The 21,989-nt window shown below is 38.5% G+C and overlaps 2 protein-coding genes across 5 annotated transcripts in view; one reads left to right on the top strand and one right to left on the bottom strand.

Annotated features, from left to right (window-relative positions):
• LOC111332745 (uncharacterized) lies at window positions 1-18,996 on the top strand. Of its 4 annotated transcripts, XM_088757622.1 has the most exons (7): window positions 457-577; window positions 9,083-9,400; window positions 14,509-14,781; window positions 15,096-15,362; window positions 16,647-16,769; window positions 16,999-17,177; window positions 17,528-18,996. In XM_088757622.1, exons 2-7 carry the CDS (start codon window positions 9,229-9,231, stop codon window positions 17,900-17,902), a joined length of 1,389 nt encoding a protein of 462 aa, XP_088613748.1. In that variant the 5' UTR covers window positions 457-577; window positions 9,083-9,228; the 3' UTR covers window positions 17,903-18,996. The 4 variants fall into 4 exon arrangements, with proteins under 4 accessions (XP_022793906.2, XP_088613748.1, XP_022793905.1 ...); XM_022938171.2 differs by lacking the exon at window positions 9,083-9,400 and having other exon boundaries at window positions 1-577; XM_022938170.2 differs by lacking the exon at window positions 457-577 and having other exon boundaries at window positions 8,322-9,400; window positions 17,002-17,177.
• The window catches only part of LOC111332757 (uncharacterized), an 18,078-nt gene continuing 11,477 nt past the window's right edge, over window positions 15,389-21,989 (bottom strand). Inside the window, exons 9-12 of the mRNA XM_022938189.2 lie at window positions 21,642-21,849; window positions 17,359-20,532; window positions 17,090-17,162; window positions 15,389-16,164 (exon numbers count right to left, since the gene is read on the bottom strand). The gene's annotated coding sequence lies outside the window, so the exon portion shown is untranslated. The remainder of the gene's footprint in view (window positions 16,165-17,089; window positions 17,163-17,358; window positions 20,533-21,641; window positions 21,850-21,989) is intronic.

Here is a 21,989-nt window from a genome sequence, read left to right on the forward strand (position 1 = left end):
GGAAGTCATCATCAGATTCAAGTGACTCCCATCACCCTGACAATCACACACAGATGACGACCGATTTCTTCTTCGGGTTTTCTGTAGGACCATCCCTTCAGTTAGCACCGACAAAATAAGTGTGTTAATGTTACAAATAATTAACTTGAGAAATTTTCGGCCAGGACCACCATGAAATACGGCCGATATGCGTCAAAAGTGTGGTAAAAAAAAAAAGAAGGGGTTTCCCAAAAAAGGAATTAATTGGCCGCACGAACTCTGGCAGCGAACTTTCTTGCAAGAATAACATCACGTCTTCTCCATTTAGAAGTTCCTCAAACCGGAAACCCATTCCGGACGCTTTGCGATGGAGCATCGAATTTCTTTCCGGGACATCATTGATAAATAGCCCGAGTAAAATTCTTATCATAAGGACTCAAAGTCCTAACGAGAATGAGTCTGTTCTTTATTGATCCTGAATTAGACCAACAGTTAAACGATATTGACGAATTTATCATGGAACAGAGTGCAAACGATGTTGCAGTTGAGTATAACAACAACAAAATTTTAACCACACAAATTGGAGAGGCATCTTTAGGTAGGTCAACAGCTCTATTTCTATTAAACAGTGAAAAAATAAGTTTATGAATTATAAGCAACCTTACGCCGCCTTTTCAAGGTTGCTATCTCTCTATGGGGGAAAATTTATTGGAACTAAGAACGACGCTAACTTAAAGTAATTCTTCAAAAATACCTTAAGTAATGCCTTGAAAAATATGACTGAAACTAGCTCCATTTTAATTCCATAGTGCAGTAAACGAGACTGAAAGTTAAGCAAATATTTTTTGAATCCCAAAAACAAAAATGGCCCCAATATAATTTCCCGTAATGAGCCAATTATATACTGACGTTACGTAATACAGAAGGAGCTGTAACTGGTGGTTTCTTTGCCCGAGCCTCGTCTCGCTCTGATCCAGTACAAACGAGGAAATTCGTTCCTAATCCGAAAGGACTGCTTTTACTTTCATTTTCAAAGGATATATAGTTCTGCTCAATACTTTTATCGAAGTAGCTGAAAAAAATTAAATGTTTAAACCGTAATGGAGCAATCATCAGATGAAAGCAAATCTTAAAGATGTAATTCTTCCCTTCTGTGACTATATATACTCGTTAAGTAATAAACAGAAAAGCTTGAGGGGAAATTTAATATGATCCCAGCTGAAATGTTAAGACAGACAGACAGACAGACAGACATTTATATTTATACAGGATAGCCCCTTCAGTGTAATAAACACTGGTATCAACGGGGGTCCTGTTACCCACCTAACCCACCTAACCCACCCCAGGGAGGACATCCATCACACAGTAATCTCGTGCGTGGGAAATTAACGTCTCCTACCCCAACCCTGCAGGAGACGGGACCTCCATTTATTCGTCCCTATCCGAGAAGACTAGAATATCTAACCATTTCTTGATGTCAAAGAAAGGAAGCATATTCTTCTCAGTTAATTTTAAGACCCTGAGTGTTGGTCCGGCCGGTATTGAACTCTCGACCTCCCGCACAGCAGTCCGGTGCTCTCCCAATTGAGCTAACCAGGCGGCGGTGAAAAACAAGAAAAACAAAGGTTTAAAAAACTTGTTCATAGCAAAAAAAATTCACTTCAAAGAGCTGATCCAGCATTCGACTCAACACGTGTATACTTCTGAATCAGTTATTTCGCTGTGACTGAGCTTGACTTCCGCCCCGCCTTAACATTTTAGTTGTAATGGTTGAGGCAACCTATAGCGGCTCGCATTAAAGTCACGAGGCAGTAGTTTAACAAAGGCGCATATGCACAACTGAGACAACTATCTTCAGTCATTGCCCAACCGTGCAAGAGACAAATATTAAGGCAAAAATGACAGATTTACCGTCTCGGTATGCTTATACACAGGCCGATCTATATCTAAGCGAATTGCTTTCTGGCGATCAAAAACTGAACCGAGTGTAAGCTTTACTTTCCTTCTGTCAAACTGCGTTATATCAGTTGTTTTCACGGAAATATCTCTGAGTGGTTGTACTTAAGTAAGAAGGCTATAAATGCTGCTGTGTGAAGTTGTTACGACAAACATGCAACCTAAACAAAAGCAAATAACTAAACACCTGTTTGACGTCTTAGTGCGGATTTCTTACACAAAAGATGGATATCTCGATGGCGCTGAGGCTGAAGGGCATTTTCGCCAATTAACCAACCGTAAGCTCAACACGTCCTTCCGCCCAATGTCAGTATGTCAGTTATCGTTAACGAAACATCTTAAAGTGATTTTAATATATGGACAGTCATGCGGCTATGCAGTGTAAATGGTATTGTGCTACTACACTGGGATACAAGCACATGCAAGACCACTTTCTTAAATCGCCAAGAAAAAATATCCCAGTCAATAAATAGCTACTATAAGACGTTTTAGTCCCAGGGAAGGTTTCATGCCCATCACGTTGATATCTCAACAGCGCTTAAGGTCCTTAAGCTGAGGCTAGGCCGCACTATCACAAATTGAACCGGACGGGTTCGGCCAGCTCACCAATGGAACAGTTGTTGGGACTTAAAAACTTCATCATTGTTATTTATGACGGCTGTAATTTTCCCAAGTTTTGCCGGTACAACAATTGAGAAGATTTTTCTAATTTGTGGGCGAAATTAAAATACCACTTTTAAGTAAAGTCTTGGTTTGGGTTTCGTGCCTTATCGACAACTGCCCAGGAGCTGAAGCTGAACTTCGCTATCGCAATCTGAACTGAGCGTTCTGAATTGACCAAACATGGTATACTTAGAGCAATATCGACCACAAGTTTTAATGGGAATTCAACAGTTCTGGCTTCCAGGCAGATTACGATTTCAGTTGCTGACAGGTCCCGAACTTGCGTCAAAATTAGCGAGTCGGGTCACCTGGGCGATGCTTTCAATCCAAAAGGCACGTTTCCTTTTTAGTCGTATATATTGTGATAGCAATCAATCCACTGACCGAAACTCTTTTCATTCTATTGACATTTTCTGTGCGATATTTCTTACTAGTATAAAACAATTTTGAGGAGGTTACGAGTCCAAAGCATTGGTCAACTATTTTCCCTTGGACTGGTCACACATGATACAACGTACGTCGTTGTAAATAAGGCTCTAACACCAACCATTAAAAGCCCATTCTCAACTTAGAAATAGGCCACGCCAGTATTCTTTCGGGAGAGAGGGTCTCTGATTAACATGCATTGAAAAGAGGAAGGGAGATAATGCAAAATAAGTTCAAAGAAAAGGGAGCAAATATTTTTTTTTCGGTCAAAGTTTAGCGTCAAAATCAAATTGAACGCCATGGTAGGGTGCCAGCTGATTGACGTAAGCAGTTTACGTAGGTGTTCATGTGTTCTTTTTTTAATTCTTCATGAAGACTTGTGCCACCTGGCATTGAACTTCTCGTACGCGACGCCCCGATCTTTAACAAAACCGAGACCAGTCGTCAGTTATAACTTGGGAATTTGCGCGGATACTTTCGGGCGAGTTTCACTATACTCGAGTACAGAATTTTTCGCTTCTCACATTAAAAAGGTCTTTTTGCACTTAATATGTCAAGTATGTTTGTCAGTCGCATTCACAACAGGACAACGAAGGAATTGGGATCTGTTTGACGGTTGGTTTAAAAAGTAAAGTTCGGATCCTCCATGGACTATTGTGGGAGACTGATTTGTAAATCAAATGCGAATACCAGTGACGTTATTGTAAACTGTTACCGATAGGTGGGTAAGTTGGACCGGTGCAGCGGGCTTCTATCATTAATGAAGTTTAACATTTTGCAGACTAGAACAATCTCTGACATGTGCGAAACGAATACCACAATCCTTACGGCGATACTACCTCTGCAAACGTGTAGACAATCAAGTTCTGAAGGACTGTGATAACTGAAGCTGAGAGTAAATGACTTTGTAGTCTCGATGATGATTACGATAGTGGCAAATACTTGAACTAAGAAATATCGTTACCGCTATTGTATTTTACATGCATTGTCACGCTACCCAAGTATTCTATTGTTGTAAATAAGAAAATTCACAGGGGTTCCAACCACACGAGTCCCAAAGCAAAAGCACATGTGGCGGACATCAATCACCTCAGCCATGCTCTTATATTTTCCTCTAGTGAGTTCTTTTCGGAATTCGAAGTCTTGTTCTACAACTAGCGCCTCGTAATAGATCTGAATATACCACCCGCTATTGATAAATAATTTATTCGGCTCCTCTGGCGATGACAGTTCGGAGGTAACCACCATGAAAAATTTATTACTCATTGAAATCTAAACTCCCGTGATAAAACTCTTACAATGGGAATCTTGAGGTATTTTCAAGATTTAATTTTCAAAGTTGGCCCCTCTGAAACATCAAAGAGTGAAATCATTGACATTCGATCATGACTTAACATTCATTTTGACCTACTCGTTGAGCCTGCGTGTGAATAGGGTAACCAGTCAGATTAAACTTGAGAGCAACCTCTCCTTCTTCTTCGTGTCAGTGTGGTAAATGCACAATAGATTGTAGTGTCTATTTTTTTTTCATAGATTCCATAATAGTGTCAATCCATTCAAAAAGTATTTCAGTGCTTCCCAATCTCACTGAGTTCCGTATCTCGCAAGAATTTTTATAATTATAGATTTAAGAGCACACTCTTGAAAATGGAATTACCAAGTCTCGACTGCTGTGTGTGGTGTAAAATAGATCAAAACGCTACCCGAGCAGTCTCTCGCGGCGAAAAGTTCAAATGATATCTACTGGGCTGGCTGATAATAATGTGACCCGTTCATCTTGAAATGTATTCTGATCTGTAAGAACAAAATGATCCGCACAGGCGAAATGCAATTTCTACAGTTACTCAGCGGAGTACGTTTTTAGTCCTTGTGTTCGCTGCTACTGTTATTTAAAGAAACTCGCCGTTTCTTTTCTTTGATGCTTCTTCAAAAGTTTTTCTATAAATTCGTATTGCGTGATGTGGTGAAAAAATGGCGAGCTTCAGCCGGCGGAACGACAAACTCCACGCGTGAATGGTCGTCAGGCGCAGAAACAATGGCATCCCGAGACACTTTCTCTCAAAGTCACATACAATTATGTTTCGATCGCCTTTTCTACGCAACAGAATTGCATGTCACGAAAAAAAAGGGGAAACTGACAGAGAGTGAAAAGAAGAGAAATCATCCAAAAATCACCGGTTTGGTGAAAAATTTGAAACTGGTGTTTTTAACCAATATACTAATAGCAGTGGCCATTTTCAAAACTATTCTGAGAAACTTGAGATATCCATTAGATGTAACAAGAACACAAGAAATGAATCAAACATTTTTAGAGTGATAGCGTTACCTGTATGTGAGAAAAAAAAGGTTAAACTGATAAAGCTAGTTAGAAAGCTATTTGTATCGCATATAACTAATTCGTAGTTTCGTGACATAAATATAACCTTTGACAATTTCAATGATATATTTGCGAATTTTTTTGCGTCATTGGAACGGATGTTTACCAGCAAAATTTAAAATAACTAGAGTCAATATATAACTGTAATTTTGACTTTCTAATGAGAGCATAACCTCTTCGTCTCAAATGGCAAAACGAATGGTAGAAACTATTTATCAAAAATGATTTTTTCCTCAGGGGAAATAAGCGTGCTCGAACTTATGAGGGATTGGTTAAAGATAGCAGATATGGCATATATTTCTCTACGATTTGCTTACAAAACCCTAAAATTTTTAAACAACGCGTAACATCAGTAAAACCCTGGTTAAAGGCCAAAGACAGGTGTGTTTAGCTGCCTGAGTTGGGGCATAACATAGATAATTAACCAAATAATAAAGTGACATGGTGTGTCAAGGCAGGTACATTTCAATAAGGAAAACGTTGTAGTAAAGTGAGCTGCGGGAAGCCCTTAAAGCAACAACGGGGCCAATGAAATAACTCAGCAGTAAGAAATGGTTGTGTGGATCCACCTTTTATTGTGGCACATTTAATAAAAGAAGGCTGATTTACTACAGTTATCTAATTTTAGCTGGATAAAACTGTCCCCTGGTTTTGGGAAATGTGCCTGACTAATGTGTAGAATTAATATTCAACTTGAGTTCAGTGATAAAGTTGTCATCGATTTTGTCGCGAGCGTGGGACAACTAAAAAAATTGACCCCAGTTCATCGGACTTTTGCTATCTTCATCGTACCTTAATTTGGTGAAAGGGTGTCTTGATTTTGGAAAATGTGCGTGACTCTAATTCAAAACTATTTTAATCAATAACATAAATCAAGTTCTGTTGGAAAAAGTTGTCATTCGGTTTGTAACGCGTTGAAACAGTAAAAAAATCTGAGTCTCGGACGAAGAATATAAATTCCAGACCTTTGATTTTATATAGCTTTATTTGTGCTTAAAAACCTACGGTTAGGATTTTTGAGTTCTTAATGTGTTATCATGTCAATCGTAACACCACTTTACAGTTAGAACATTCTAGACAATACCGTGTTACGTCTATCGATAGGGTTGAGTGTAAGGAATTTTCTCGAGTATCCGTGTGATTGCAATAAATGTAGTGACTAAAAATTTAATCAACAGTTTCAAGAAAGACAGATTAACTGAGAGATGCAGGGTAGTTATGGTTGCCCGCCAAGTTTGGAAATCATGAAACGAGGATGTTGGAAAATGAAAACCCATTCTCGTAAAAACAACTACATAACAACCTAAAGGGCAATTGTAAAGCAAAGAAAATTCAAAGGCTGACCGTGTGAGTCACAAAAAGGTATGGATGGATTACCAAGAATTCCGCCTTGATCAAGTAAGCAAAGCACGAAACTAGAGAAGCTCTACAAGTCATAAAAGCGTAGTATGGAGTGTCACCTGAAGGAGCACAAGTCGATTATGAGAAATTGGAAGTTGAATCCCAATATTTTTAAGATCTCCTACAAGTACGAAAGGCTATCAATCATTGCCAACATGCATGGAGGAGTAATTCCGCAATGACAGCAAAGACAGACTTGCAGCAAACACTTCCCTTGCGTGCCATTATTTATTTTTCCGTTTACTATATACGGCCACTCAAAATGTTCTTAGCTAAATTAACCATCAGGAAAGGAACGTGCTGTGCTGAAAAGGAGGTTGTCACTGCAACGCCGGAAATAAGCCAACATATATATTTCACTTCCATCTTTGGTGAGAAACCCTGCTGATCCGTATGGCAGGAAATATCTAAAGGCGAATGTTATAAAAGATGCGAAAACTGACTTAATCATTGACTGTTGTTAGTTTTACGGTATCATATTATCGGGATAGAATCTTCAAACTTTGTTTAGAGCGTTGACAGCCGTTAGGTCACAAATCCTAACGGTGATCATTGCTTTCGACGTTTCGTGCTATCTACTTCCCTCTTTTGTCCTCTGACTAAATAAAAGAGCATAAAGAGCGAAGATATAGAATAAGCAGTTAAAATACGTTCATTTGGATTCAAAGTAGGATTAAAGATTTAGAAGGTTAAACAAAGAGCTGGGGTAAGATTAACAACGTGGTACATAACTAATCCGTTATGACATGTCAAACTTATTGATTACTTTGCTTATTCAATTTGAAGACTAAGGGGCTGGCACACTCCACATAAAGCAAATTTCCATACTTTGTTTAATTATCGTGTTTTTAAACCTAGCACTCTTAAATAAACGATGAAAGGCGTTTCTCCACCTAGCATTGTAGCTCAGTGGCCTTCACTTCAAAAATGAAAATAAACTAATAAACTTGTTATAGCAAGTAAAGATACAAAGAGAGGCTGGAATGATATATGAGTAATATACAATCACTATTTATAGCTTTTATTTCCCGCAAGCTCCACACGTAAATCGATAACAACCGCGCTAATCGATAAGCAGCATAACTACAACCTTTTAGAGAACAGACAAGCGTTTGATCCACCAACCTTTCTCAGGTGTTTAAAAATGACAATGAATAAAACTTATTGGCTCCTGAATGAGGAGAAACTATGGCCAGCTGAGCCTGTTTTGACTGCAAACCCGACATGACGTGACTTCATACGGAGACGTGACATAAAGCCGCCATTTTGGATTTCGCAATATGCTGCATGCGTGGAAGGTGTGACGCATTTACGTCATTGCGAGCCAAAGTTGTGCAAGGTTTGATGTGAAGACGTCAATAACGTAACGCGACGTGACTGAGAGACAGAGCAATCTAAGTAGAGTACTTCATCAAAACTGAGTTTCGCGTACAACGCTAACTCTGAAGCAAAACATTTACACATTCCATATAACCTTCTTTGTTTTTGTTTCAACAAATGAAGTTAAACACAATACCATGAGGGTACTAAGCAAATGTTTTTGTCTTTCAAATCTTCATAACAGGGTAGCAAGGTCGGGTGCGTAAATGTTGGATACCCCCTCATTTAATCTGTTTCCTTGATCGGATTCATTGATTAAATTCGAACAACGAAATGTATTTCAGCTCTGAGATCCCGAAATCAGATTGGCAGGATTTTAACAAGAGCGCTACACTCCAGGAACGGTGACTAATGTCATGCGGCAAGGCGCGACGATTATAAATTCATAACATAATTTTATGGAACGTACTTTTGAGGAAAGAGGGGTCGAAAGCGTAAATATTGCGGTTAAATGTATTACAAGGTAGTAGTTCAAAAGGTCAAGAAAATCAAGGCGTCTACATGGGGAAAAGGAAAAGAATTAGAAAATGTTTGGAGAATTGTTTAACTTGTGAATTGATAAAAGACAGTACGATATATCATTCAGACACAATTTTAAGTCAATCATTTTCATTAAAGCTGTAGAACTAAGCGAGACAGCCACGTCACGGAAAAAAAAAAACAGTTAGACATAATTGTAAAAACTGTTGCCACTTATGTCACGAACGCTGGCGGCAAACTGTACTATCTGCAATTTTCAATGCATTAGTATAAAACTATAATACACCATAGCTTCGAGACTGAGTTTCAAATATTATTAGTCACTGCATTAAAACAGCCCTGGCTAGAATAACAATTACCCGGATACCACGCTCGACCCTGGGAACAAAGAACATACGTCACAATTTTTCCGTTTATTAGACATCCTAGCCGGAAACAACTCCCACTCACTGTCAAAAGCTGTTGGTTCACTCTTCAGAAAGATTTAAGGAACGACTTCCTCCCAGGTCATAAGACAACACTTGCAGAGTCGTTACGCTCCTTTCGACTGACTGGTGTTGAAGAATATGAGTCTTTTCGCTCTAGATCCCGAGTTAGAGCAACAGCTAAATGACATAGATGAGTTTATTAGGGCGCAGTGTGGCGACGATTTATCTGCCGGGTTCAACCAAAGCGAGTGGCTCTTGCCTTCACAAACCGGGGAAGCCCCAGCGCAGACAAGTTTCTGGAACGTAAGAGGTACGTCTGGGATTTTTTTCTTTTTTTTTTTTAACATCAGAATTGGCGGAACGTAATGGAACGGTATGCTACCCAAACAACTTGAATGTTGTACGTGGCAAACAGCAACGAAGTACACTCGCTGTGAGGCGTCCACATTGCTTTCTGGTATTATTAAAATGACGTTTTCAAACCCAAGCTCGCTTGCCTCCTATCTTATATCTTCTGCAGAAAGTAAGGTACGCTTGAAAAAAAAAAAATTGCATGTACTTTAAGAGGCCAACAAAAGGTAATAATAGTCAAAACAAAACACTGAGACTGGTGGTCGTGCTTCGCCAAATGCACTTACTATTTCAACAGTTTTGCTTCATCTGGTACACAACTAACATAACAAGGTAATAAATGTTGTCAAATGGCTCTTAGAGGGCGAAGTGTATGAAAACAAACAAGCCCTCTTTGGTTGCTGGATGGCGAATAAAAGCATAAATATTGGGGCTTCATTTGCTATCGTGATGTAGTTCAGTGATTTATTTCATGACTTCCATTTCGAAAAGTTGGGTTTCATGTTTGGTCTTTATATGTGTACATGTAGCGGACTCGAAGCACCTTTTTCTTGCACGTGCTAAGCAACCTCCGGTTCTGAATATAATTTTCCCTGATTGTAAAAAAAATCGTTGAACTGACCCTAACGTTTTCCCCGTTGAGTCTTATTCAACCCTGATGAGTGCAGCGTCGGCCAAACGATACTGAAGACGACCGAGAATTTGCGATCATTGTCGAAGCCAATTTTTTGAGACAGGAATTCGAACATTTTCACGACCCAACATCAAGCACCAAAGCTATCTAACGATTTTCAAGGAAGTGTTAAGTGTAAGGGAATAAAATCTTTTTTCAGTTGGTGTCAAATATTGTTGGAATGATTAGCGTATAATTAAGTCCTGTTTCCTTCTCGTCTTCATCATATTGATGACCATACTTAAAACTGGTTTTAGTACCATAACGAGATCACGCACTTTCGACAAGAGCTTTATAAATAGCCATATAAGCGACGATTCCCGCAAATTATCCACTTTCATCTAACTTTAGCTGTTTTCCTGTTCACGCTCATCTAGTAAATTTACTTTGAAGGGTCACTGGCGACTTGTAGTCGGGTAAAGTACTCGAATCCATTACGAAGCTAACTGAATTCGTACCCAATAAAACTCGACTTTCTTTGATCTCTTTAGTTCAGAAAGGCTAACAAAACAATGTACGTCTCCCTTTGATTCCTTTAGTTAAGTTACAATTTACACCTATGTCGTATGTATCTAGGTGACACCGAGCAGATGTGAATCTGTTCCGTCAAAGTCAAACCCCCGTAAGTCGTGCTGAAGTTAGCTAAAACCGGAATGTGGAAGCTGACCCAACTGTTTTTAAATTACCAAACAAAGCATTGAATTAATGGAGATGACTTCCAATCTACCCAAAGTTAACAGTTACGACTTGTGACTTCTGACAAAAAAAATGCTTTCTTGCCCTGCAGGTTTAAGCGTGGGTCGTTCACATTTTTGATAAATATTTAAGTTGGGTGTTGCAACTGTTGAGCAATCTTCTCTGACAATTATGAAATTAAGCAAGTAAGAAATGAACGATGTATTTTTCCCAGCCATTGCGTTGATGGCTCTACATTTCATTCAGTTCCTGTATTAGTATTTACAAGTAAGCAAGTTCCCTGGAAGATGTCTTTAACCTTGAGAGGTAAGAACTTCCCTTCGCTCTTACATCTAAGTCGTTTGACTTTTATGGAAAATTATCGAACACTTTTGGTGAAAATAATAGTATCTGAGGTATGTCATCTGCCTCTTTAAACTTAATATTGATTTCCATCAGTTATACTAACCCGTCAAGACAGGAACTAGGGATTAGTTAAGGTTTGGATAAATAACAGTTATTTCATCTGTCATAGATTTCAGATTTTGCCCTGTACAAAACGCTCATTTTGTAATATATTTAAAGATCTCTTTCTGTCTTTCACAAAGTTTCAAATTGTTTGAATTGAAAAGTTCGTAAGTTTTCATGAGAGTAGACTAGAGAGGAAAACACTTATGACGACGCCGATTTGGGAGACATTAGTCACCCAACAAAGAGGACACTCCACTACGACGTTCTGCGATCATATCTCAACATCCGCCGATGTTTTGAACTACAGGTTTCGTTTTAATCAGTTCCAAGTTCAAAGTAAAGTTTCAATTATGTTCTTTGCACCTGCAACTCATCTTTTATCCTTATTTTACAAAGTTAACACTTGAAAACTCTGTGAAATGTCTTTACGTCTTTCATTATACTAAGCGGCAGAACGAAAGCACTACCAGACACTGACAAGTTAATGTGCTTGTTGTCCAACTTTTCTTTCTTTTTCAGTTTCTTCCTTCTTTCCAGTCTTTGTGCAAATATTAGACACCAAGATCTTTCTTTCTTGTTCAGCCCTATTTGACGCAGTGAAATTGTTTTCAACGAGATGCTCTTTAAAAAGGGGAAAAATGAGAAGAATTAGGACCCCATACTTATATGGGGATAAAGTTTCGCGGTGAAACTTCTAAGTAACGAAACACTAACACAAATTTTTCATCTTCTGGGTATTCGCAGAGATACACCAGTTCTATGGGAAGAAATTCATACCCCGAACGACAAGAAAACTTTAATATCTTTATTGTCCGACATCAGTGGACTTAAATATTTGAATTGAAGGGCTCTGCAACAAATTGTACATCTGCTATAGTTTTCCACGAAAACATGCACCATCAAGTAAGAGTATTTTGGTATGCTCCGAGCTTTTTTTCCGGACGATACCAACAGATAGTGGAAGTGTTGTTCAGGGTGTAGCTTGGTCGTGGAGAATGTGAAAAACAAAGAAATCCTGCTGGGTATCAGCAACCTTTTTTGGCTCTATGAAGAACATAAGTTCTACTTTGTTTGTTACGTAACAGACAAGATTATTTCGGTCGGAAGAAAACCAATATTTAGTTGGCAATTTTCAGAGTTTCTATAAACAGTTATGGAACAGGGCGATTAGTTTAAATTTCGTCTTTATCAGCTCTAGTTTTTTAAAAGTTTTTATCCGACCGTTAGCTAATATTCGTTTCAAATGATCTAAAGAGGGAAAAGCGATCTGTCTCAAACTTTCCCACCCTCATTTCGTCTGAACAGCATCAAAACATCACAAGCTGACAGCGCTGTACTTTAAACGTTAAACTGCAAATATACGCTCAAAACGTGACTTTAATCCAAAAATGCGAAATGTAATGGGGCTGTCAAGCCACGGGCGTCATTAAACTGTTACAGTTTCAGTTGAGCCGTCCCACAAAAAACATTGTTTTTTATCCCTCTTGCAAGTCGTACTTGATCATCTGTGACAAAAAACCTATTTAGAAATGACTTTTGATTTTTAGCAAAGTACTAAAAATTCTACGTTGTGATACATCTCCTAGTCTCCTATTATGGTAAATTATAACAAGATGGTTGACGCGCATTTGATGTAAACAGCCAGGGGATGCAACATCTGATCTAAGCCGATATCAACCAGGAAGTTTTTTCGAGAGCTTTTTGGTCATTTAGGGTAAAAATACATTTTGTCCGCATGCTCCAGTCTGCCCACTCATAAATTCCACAGAAGTTAGTCTATTAGCTTTCTATGAAGTTCAGTCGCCAAGTGAAGTAGCCACTGATTTATGACAAACCACTTCAAGTTATCAAAGTTGCCATGAGTCTACTGTCCCATAACAACACTGACTTTCAAGAACTTATGCAATTAGAGAATCAAAGTACATATAGGTATAATGAAGGATGGAATGATTCAGCAGCAGTGTGCAACATTCACTTTTCAGACTACTGTCAAACTGCTGTATTATTCTCTATATTACCCTCATGCCTAAAATCTATAGCATGACTGAATTAGCATTTCTCTTTTTTGTTTATTCAACCTTAACAAGTTCCTCTTCGCTTCAGCAACTCAATGGCGCACCTACTCAATAACCTTGGAGCACTATGTTTAAGTAAAAAATTTCTGGGTCTTACTTTTCTACAACAGCTTAATGTCAAAGCAGTTATAAGTAGTGGTTTTACTTCATCATTTGTAACAGTAAGACTGAATAAAGAGGATTCATCATTATGCTTGTTGATCGACGAGAGAGGAAAGCGTTCTGAGCATAAAAGTTTTTGCCCACGCCCGGCGGAAAAAACATCATTATTGCAGATAATGCATGAGTTCAATAACCTGTTCCCTTAGAACTGCAGGTGATAACATTCAAGGTGTTTGCATAGAGCTGCTGAATATGTTAATGTTCTAAATGATACTGCATGAGATAGAGGAAGTCATTTTATTTAACCTTAATAAACATTCTAAGAATATCTATAGGCCTTTGCCAATATCGGTATATCGTATTGTGTTTTGTTTACTTGGCCACTTTTAAATAAGTTTGTCTCCATACATATGAGTTTAGCTAACACACGCGATTTTAATTACGTCCGGTTATGGTGTTGTTTTCAAGTCTTTTTTCCGTATTAGTTCAGCTAGTTATGATAACGAACAATGTCAAAATGCAACTTCGTCAACAGACGTGACCTTTGTTTCCCCATTACAACTTCTTCACAATGAGGCCTCAAGGATTGCTCTTCTACTCCTAAGTCATTTCATCATCAAACTGGTGCTTCTTCTTGCAAGTTACGTTCGTTGCATTCGGATAAAATATTATGCCTGAGGGGACTTACAAAAATAGCTCAGCGATAAAACGAATTACGTACGGTTCAGTGGCCTGATCGACGTATGTCTACTGTAAAACAAAAATTTGGGCCAAGGTCGAGTACCGCCTCCTAATATAATCTGTCTACAAATATTCAATATCCGACCATACAAAACATTCTTTCATAAAACAACAGTGAAGTCACTCTAAATTATTTAAGACTGTCACGTACAAAGCAGATGCGGAAAATCCACCTCTGAGTGGATGCATCACTGATTTTTAAAATGAATAAACTTAAATTAAAGAAAACAAAAACCCGTTTTGAAAATCCTTCTGTGTCTCGCATGATGCAATTATTCTGAATTTTGGGTTCGCAAAATTTCTTCACGTCAACTTCCTTTTTTTTAACAGCTGATCACAGTTTTCTACCTGCTTGTGGCGCCAAGACGAACCTGTCCTCTAAAGGATATCAACCAAAATATGCAAGACCTGAGGTAGAGGTTCAAATTATGAACCTAATGGACACCTACGATAAGAAGACGAAAAAATGCTCTGGAAAATACGAATATGGACTAGGATCCTCAGAAGTAACTATTGTAGCCCGTGCTTCCGATGAAATTAAGAGAGTTCGAGTTTACGTTCAAAGATGTCCCGACGCTGCGATAAGAATTCACGACACAACAGGTTTGTTTCTCTGCTGACTAAATTGGATAACCTCTCGATCTCCATTGCAAGAGACAATCGCCTAAATAATGGCATGATTAATAAACACTTAATGGCAGGAATACGATAAAACATGAAAAAAACGACTTAAGCTGGACGACCAGCACCTAAGATAGAGACCACACTATATTTCCCAAATGAATTAAACTAGGAAAAAATCACTATCATGTGTTGTTTAACGAGAATTCAGCTTCAGAAATCTGAACCATCCAGCTTCTTTAACAATAGCTGGTTGCTAACTATCGGCCTTAATTCTGTTGGAAATGTCCCCACAGGTCCCGTCGAGCTGCAAGTTAATTTTCAGAAACACGATCAGACACAGACTGTCCTTTCAGTAGATTTGGGCTCAGTGCACAGAAATGAAGAGGGATCCTCTGTGTACCGACTTGAGAAGGCTGATGTTATGGAAAGAAACAAGTGGGAGCTCATCATAATGATGGACTTTCATGAGGGATTGGTTACCACCATTAAATCAAAACCTTTTAGGATCACTACAAGAGCAACTCAGAAGGCCAGGACCCTTGATGAACAGGATGAATTGAGTAAGTCAAACATTTGGTCTAAACGGTCCACATGAAAAAAGCATAACTGTATTCCTGTATTAACCATACATGGCGTGTTGGAGTAGACAGGAAGAAGAACGAGAACACTCTATATAAGTCTGCAGACATATATTTCCTGAAAAAAGAGAAACATGTCCCTTGATTAACTGAAGGGTCTTTGTTTATAGCCTTATTGGGATGCCCATTGCACGCAAAAAAACTGTAGGAGCTCACTTTCGTACGGAGGGATTTTATATTAAGTTTCTCTAGACCTTAGACGGAGAAAACTTGTTACGCTAACAATCTTTTCCAAAGTGGTCCCTGCATCTTTCTAGGAGGGCATTCGTTATGTGTTCATCACTTGATGCAGAAGGTAATAACAATAATGCTTCGTATTCGATGGCTGACAAACGGAAGGATATACGGCCTTAGTGAGAAAAGAACCAATCATCGTGTCACAGGCTAACGGATGTAGGATAAAAAGCCCCACAATCTTCATGAGTGAAAAAACTTGATAACAAGCCAACGTAGGTCATTACATCCGAGTAGAAAGTACTCTTGCATTGAGCAAATTTAGTATCATTCGATAATGGGTGATTTTGTGGTAAAGCAGACTCATTAGCGGTAATTGAATAAACAGGTGTAACAAGCAGGGCTGCTTAGTGCTTGGGCTAGTAGGAAGTTGTAAGGCCATTGACGCCAACGTGGGGGAGAGCAGAGCAGCAAGCGTCTCTTGCTTCCGTCTTCCTCTTTTCGCCCTCGTTTGACTAATCCTATATCTACCATTGTCCTCCATCTCTACCTGTGTGAGCCAAATCAAAGCAAAGAGGGAAATTGTGAAGTTAAAGATCACCAGCGTTAGCTACTTTAGCTACTCTAAAATTCTCGTCTTTTACGATACGAACAGCATTGAAATTTTCAACGGAAACTACTTATTTCAATGTATAGTCGTAAAATTTATTTGTAGAAAAGCCAGTGTAGTAATCACAAACCATTAAAGGTTTCATCAGTAAAATAATCCTCACGGCATTAAGGTCTCATCTTTTCTGTAAAGCAACTATCGGTCCATTTTGGATGCAAATTCTGACAACTGGCAAGCAAAGCCACATGAATCAATTCACTCTTGTCACAGTAATTTCTTTTCATGCCTTTCGCGAGCCAAACGATACGTCTCGTGCATTCTCCGTCGGTTGTAGGAGGTTTTTAGCGTATTTTATCGACAGAAAATCGTTTGAGTCGTAAGAAATTATTTTGAGAAAATCATTGTTGCTTGTTCTCTTTCAGCCATCGCTGGAAAAGAAGTTCAGAGATTACCGTCGCATTGTTGCAAGGTATCTGACCACAAACTTACATCCAACCATTCGCCGAGGAACTTTACCTTTTCCGAAATTGAAAACGACGGAGTAGGTACGTACTTTTTCATCATCAGGTTCTGGTAAAATATTCTTTTTCGCGAGAACCTATACATCTTGAGGTAGAACGTAGAAACGCCACAGATTTCACTAGCGAAGTTATGAACAATCTTTAGTTAAAGGACTTTTACAGCAGGAAAGAGTATTCTTACCACAGAATATATCTTAAAGGTGTGATGGGTTGAGTATTGGTCTTAAAGCAATATTATTAAATGTTTCTTTAGCAGAATCACACGCCACAAACGCCGTTGTCAACAGAGTAGCTTCAAAGCTTCGTCAGGAACTCTCAAAGCTTAATCTAAAAGAAGAATTTACCCGTTCAACATCGACGACGATATCAACAAATCCGCTTGTTCTCGGAAAAGTTGTTCTTCGACCAGATACGAGGCTTGATAAGAGAAAAGTAAGTAAGATATAGTTACTTTTATGAATAATGCAAACCCTAGCATTAGACAATTACTCAATCTCCTTGAATTCAGTTAAGTGACTGTCGAACGGAACCCTCATTGCAGGGCTTTATTTTGCCTGTTTCCTCATCAAGCTTCTGAAATATGACGAAGACCCAAAGGGTGAAAACATCTCACCTAATTTTGCAAGCTATCTGTTGAGACCCATGGCTACCGGAAAAAATTGGAATTAACTTCTCCGCCATATTGTAACCATGTTCACACGGATAATCTTACCGGTCCCTCTTTCTAGGAAAAAGCGAAAACGTAAAGACCTTCTTATTTCAAATTTCTGTTCCCTTGACAGGTATCAGTACACTACAACCGCGATGTTCGAGCTCGTTACATTGTTGAACAACCTGATCTTCCCAATCTGTTAAAACTAATGAGCCACCGTTCGCCGGCTTGCACGAGTGGAGGAAGGAGAAGGGCAAACGGTTTCAAAACTGCCGAAGAAGACTTTTGGTGGGCATGCGGGCTATGCTTCTTTGAAAGACGAAAGAAATCAACTGTCAAGGCCCATGTGACGCAGAAAGTTTGCCAGAAAACCTCTTTGAGGAAAGAAATGAGACAGAGAAGAAAGGCATTGGGCCATTTGAAAAGATACGCAAGCTGTGAGTTTAGCAGTGAAGAACACGAGGAGTTTGAGTTCCTAACCTGGAACAGTCCTCTCTCTGTCTAATGGTGAAGACTGAACAGTTGATGTAGTTAGCTGAGGCTGCTGCTATACTTTCAGAAAATACCACACTTTGCATTTGCTTGGGAGCACAATGCAGCAGCCTCTTTGTTGGATTTCAGAAGGAGGGCATAAAGAGCAAAATTATTTTGCAAGTTTACAGCGTTCATACGCAATTTTGGTATTTCTACACGACACAACTATCATGGAGACTAGGTTGCTTGCAGAATCAGTGCATGCAGAGTCTTGTACATGGAATTCGTGAGAGCTGATGTACGAGCAAAGCAAACGTGTCTTTATTTACGTTTACAAGCAAGGAAAACTCACAAAGAAGGACATAACGAAAATTTGAATTCGCATAAGCAGTAACTATGTAAATTGCATTAGTACCGCTGTTTAAACTTTAAAGGTCTACCTTTTCTTCTCTTTAACTGCACTTTTCATGGAAATTTTAAACTCATGCTAAGAAACAGTGATAGGGAAATGAAATCAATTTAGTTACAAAAGATAGGAAAGTCAGCTAGAGAAAAGTCTCACCAACGAAAATGAGTTTCTCAGGAGAAGCAATAATACTAGTACAGAAGACAATATCATAACTCTGGGTGGATTTATAAATACTTCGGAGTATACATCAGATATTTGCAAATTCTTGCTCCAGAATGTTTTAAGTAGTCAAAGATCATTTTCTCCACTGACACTCTGAAGAAGGTATTTAAAGCAATGAGCCATGCAGCTAGCTGCCGTAAGAAATGAACTTCGCGATCATTAAATTTGTCGTTGTTCCTCGCCAAAGACGCAAAAAACTCGTAAGCAAAGCAGAAACGTGAGTGTCAATGCAAAATATAGAGATACTGAGTTGATTTCAGACGGAAGTTCCCTCCAATCACTGTGCTATGAATTTTGCTTCTGTAGGATATGAAAAGTTGGCCGCCTAGATTCGTAGACTTCCTCATTAAGAGAGTAAATCGGCGGGTGAAAACTTGCTAAAATACAAAAAAAATGCATATTAACTATTGAATTTTTTTTGTAACTAAGATTACGTCCCATGGAAAATTTTCACAGTAGTAAATTTTTTTAATAAAAAATAGCCATTGATTTCTTATGATTTCTAATCATACAACACCCTGTATCGGATCACATTATGATAACGTATTTAAAGAATTGGTTTTATAATGACGACAGAAATTATGGGAGAATGTAAATAAATTCCCAGTCTCGAGTTCCGAAGTTTGCCATGAAAGTGACTAAGTATTTAACCGTCACCACTTCTTTGTAGCACACTGAGCGGTTGAAAAAGAAAAGTCAGAATGCATCTTTTGGCCGTGTTGACCAAACCTCGTCAGCTTGTCCATTTGAGTTTCGAAGCTAACTTAATGAGTCTTAACAATTGATTTGCTATCTTGTTAACTATAGAATAGCTTAATGGGTAGATATGGCGATAATAAATGGTAAAGAGACCAAAATGGAGTGGTTTGTTATCATATGTGGTGTGAAATACAAATAGCCAATTCCCTTAACATTAAATCTGCAAAATAGACGCAATAAACAAACATAATGAAGCCAATTGCGCTAATCACATTTTTAAAAGTTTGATCGCCATTGATTTTATAGCAAAGAAAAAAACTTTGTTTCAACACTGGCCGATGTAACAGCGCATGGCGCTAGAAGCAGGAATTCTTTCTTCCTATTAGAAAACCCAGTTTGTTCCAAGCTTCAAGTCCTTTCAACTTGACAGTAAGAATATAAGCTCTCTTGTTTCGTAATTTCCATATTGCTTATAACAACGCTTCGAAAAGCAAAGTGTTATTTAAATTTCCCATCATGGGGACGATTCGTGTTTCACTGAATCGTTGATTTCCCATCAGTTTCAAAGACACAAGCTTCATCTTAACCTTTAACTTCGCTTATGATTTATTTAAGAAAATAACTTCAAGTTGACAGCCTCAAACAAGAGGGCTTCGCGAATATGTTTCGTTTAACCAAAGATATCGAAAACAATACAACAATGAACAACAAAGAAATCATGCGTGGCCTATCATTTGTCCAAAAAACGGTGAATATCAATCTCTTAAGGTTTTTCGGCACATGATTGGTTGAAAGAGTGATATAAGTTACTAGCGCCAATAAGAGCGTGTTGAAATAATACCTTAGCAAAAATACTCCAGCCTGAACATAAGGCAGGGGTTTCATTAAGGGCCTGGGCACCAGGCAAATTGACCGTTGTGAGGATGGTTTTGCCCACTTGGTTTGACCATCTGGATGAAAGTTTATCTTATAAAGAAGCTTAGTTCAAAAAGTTTTGCCTGCCTGTGAAAACAAGTTGCCCTCCTGCTGGAAACATTAATGAAACCCCTAATAATGCCGTCTATAAATCAAAAGAAAGAGTTATAACATGTGGAATAAGAAACCACTTGCGTTATTGTCTTCCTGTGCAATGAAAAGTCGTCAAACAGAAATAGAACTAAACACCTTTCCCCCCAACAGCGATAATAAATGCAATTAAGGGTGTACACGTACAAATACAATTAATTAAGAAGATAAAAACAAAATAAAGCACTGATCTCGAGACTTCTGAGAGTTTCTTCCTCTGTCCGGCTTTCCTCTTTGCTTATAAGCCGATCCGTCCGCACTTTTGTCTGTTGTTAAGGGAAACCCAACAATATTAATGTCGCTACCTAAGAGTACTTTCAAGTACTTTTAAATACTTTCTGTTGTCTTAAACATCACTGCGGAAATTGCAGACACGCTAGGTCGTTTTTTATATTGACCAGTGAGTATTCTGGCCATACTCGCCAGAGAATTTGAATATTCTATCCGCCTCATCGCAGGTCTCTGAAAGAGGAAGCATCCATTCAACGTTTCACGAGTTTCAGCCTTCAAACGTGTTTCACTGGCATTCTTTACCAACAAGGTTTGGCGGCCCCTCAACAATATCATAAATCCCCTGCTGTGAAAAGTATGCAAAAACGATTTTCCTCCGTTATTTGATATAGAGTATTGTAGTACGTTGATATATTGAGGCATGAACCGATACGAAGAAAATTAGAGAAACAAAAGAAAGAAACAAAACGAAACTAGAAATCGAGGTGAGTACGTGTTGTCCTCTTCAAAATGGCAAATTACGCTTTATTTTTCGAAAAACATCTCTTCGCACGAGGTCAGGTTCTCTCATCATGTCACATGACATATTACATAACATAACATTTACATAACAACATAACATAACATAACGCCCCACATACGCAAAACGTTCTTCAACTAAGAGGGCACCATTGCCAATTCGAAATTTTCCAACAATGCTGGCGTTCGTCATCGTAACTCCCTTTTCCTAAAAGCGATCACTGACACGAGTTTGACGTTTATCGAAAAAGAGCTAAACGGGATAAGGCCTTCTGCCGCGTAAAGGTTGCTTGCGTGTCAATGCCTTTTAATCAGCTTTGTGAGTCTAAATTTAAATTTGTGAGTTTAAATTTTCAACTGATCAGATAACAACCAAAACCAATTCTAACTTACTTTTAATCAATCCTGTCTACATACATCGACTGACATTAAAACAAAAATTGCCAAATCGTATCAGCAAAGAAAACAAGACTGACAAAGCAACAATGAAATATTTCATTGTTTCCATAACTATAATGTCATTGCTTTATAAACCTATGAAAATTAACTGGAAGAGCTCTTGGTACCCTGAGTTTTGCAATGTACAGAAAGATAAACGCAGCCCCCTCCAGCTGACATGACTTACCGCTAGTTAACTTCCTCCCCGCATATTTCAAACATTGTGGTCGCTGCTGACCTGCAAGGTTTTTCTTTTTGAAGAAACTAAGTCTATAGCCATCCAAATCCATCTCCATTGCAGTTTGCGCTGACCAAATCTAGCAGCTGGACAAAAAAGGCTCAACCTCCTCTTCAGCGTGGTAAATAGTTAGGTTGTAACTGTAATAACCTGTCACCTGAAAACAAAAAGAATCAAAATGGAAATTATTCTTTGCTTATTAAAATCAATTTTCCTCCACGTGTCCTTTGAAATGCAAAAAGCTTTAAGTTTGTTTTCAGTTACATTTGACTTTGCAATTCCCCTACCTACATTATT

The sequence above is a fragment of the Stylophora pistillata genome, chromosome 4 (genome assembly GCF_964205215.1).
Source record: "Stylophora pistillata chromosome 4, jaStyPist1.2, whole genome shotgun sequence".
Classification (NCBI taxonomy): Eukaryota; Metazoa; Cnidaria; class Anthozoa; order Scleractinia; family Pocilloporidae; genus Stylophora; species Stylophora pistillata.

Bases quoted from the DNA above. Each gene is read 5' to 3' on its own strand.
- LOC111332745 (XM_088757622.1), top strand. From the start codon at position 9,229: ATGAGTCTTTTCGCTCTAGATCCCGAGTTAGAGCAACAGCTAAATGAC. The intron at 14,782-15,095 runs GTTTGTTTCTCT...ATGTCCCCACAG, and splicing joins AAGAATTCACGACACAACAG to GTCCCGTCGAGCTGCAAGTT. The intron at 17,178-17,527 runs GTAAGTAAGATA...TTCCCTTGACAG, and splicing joins CGAGGCTTGATAAGAGAAAA to GTATCAGTACACTACAACCG.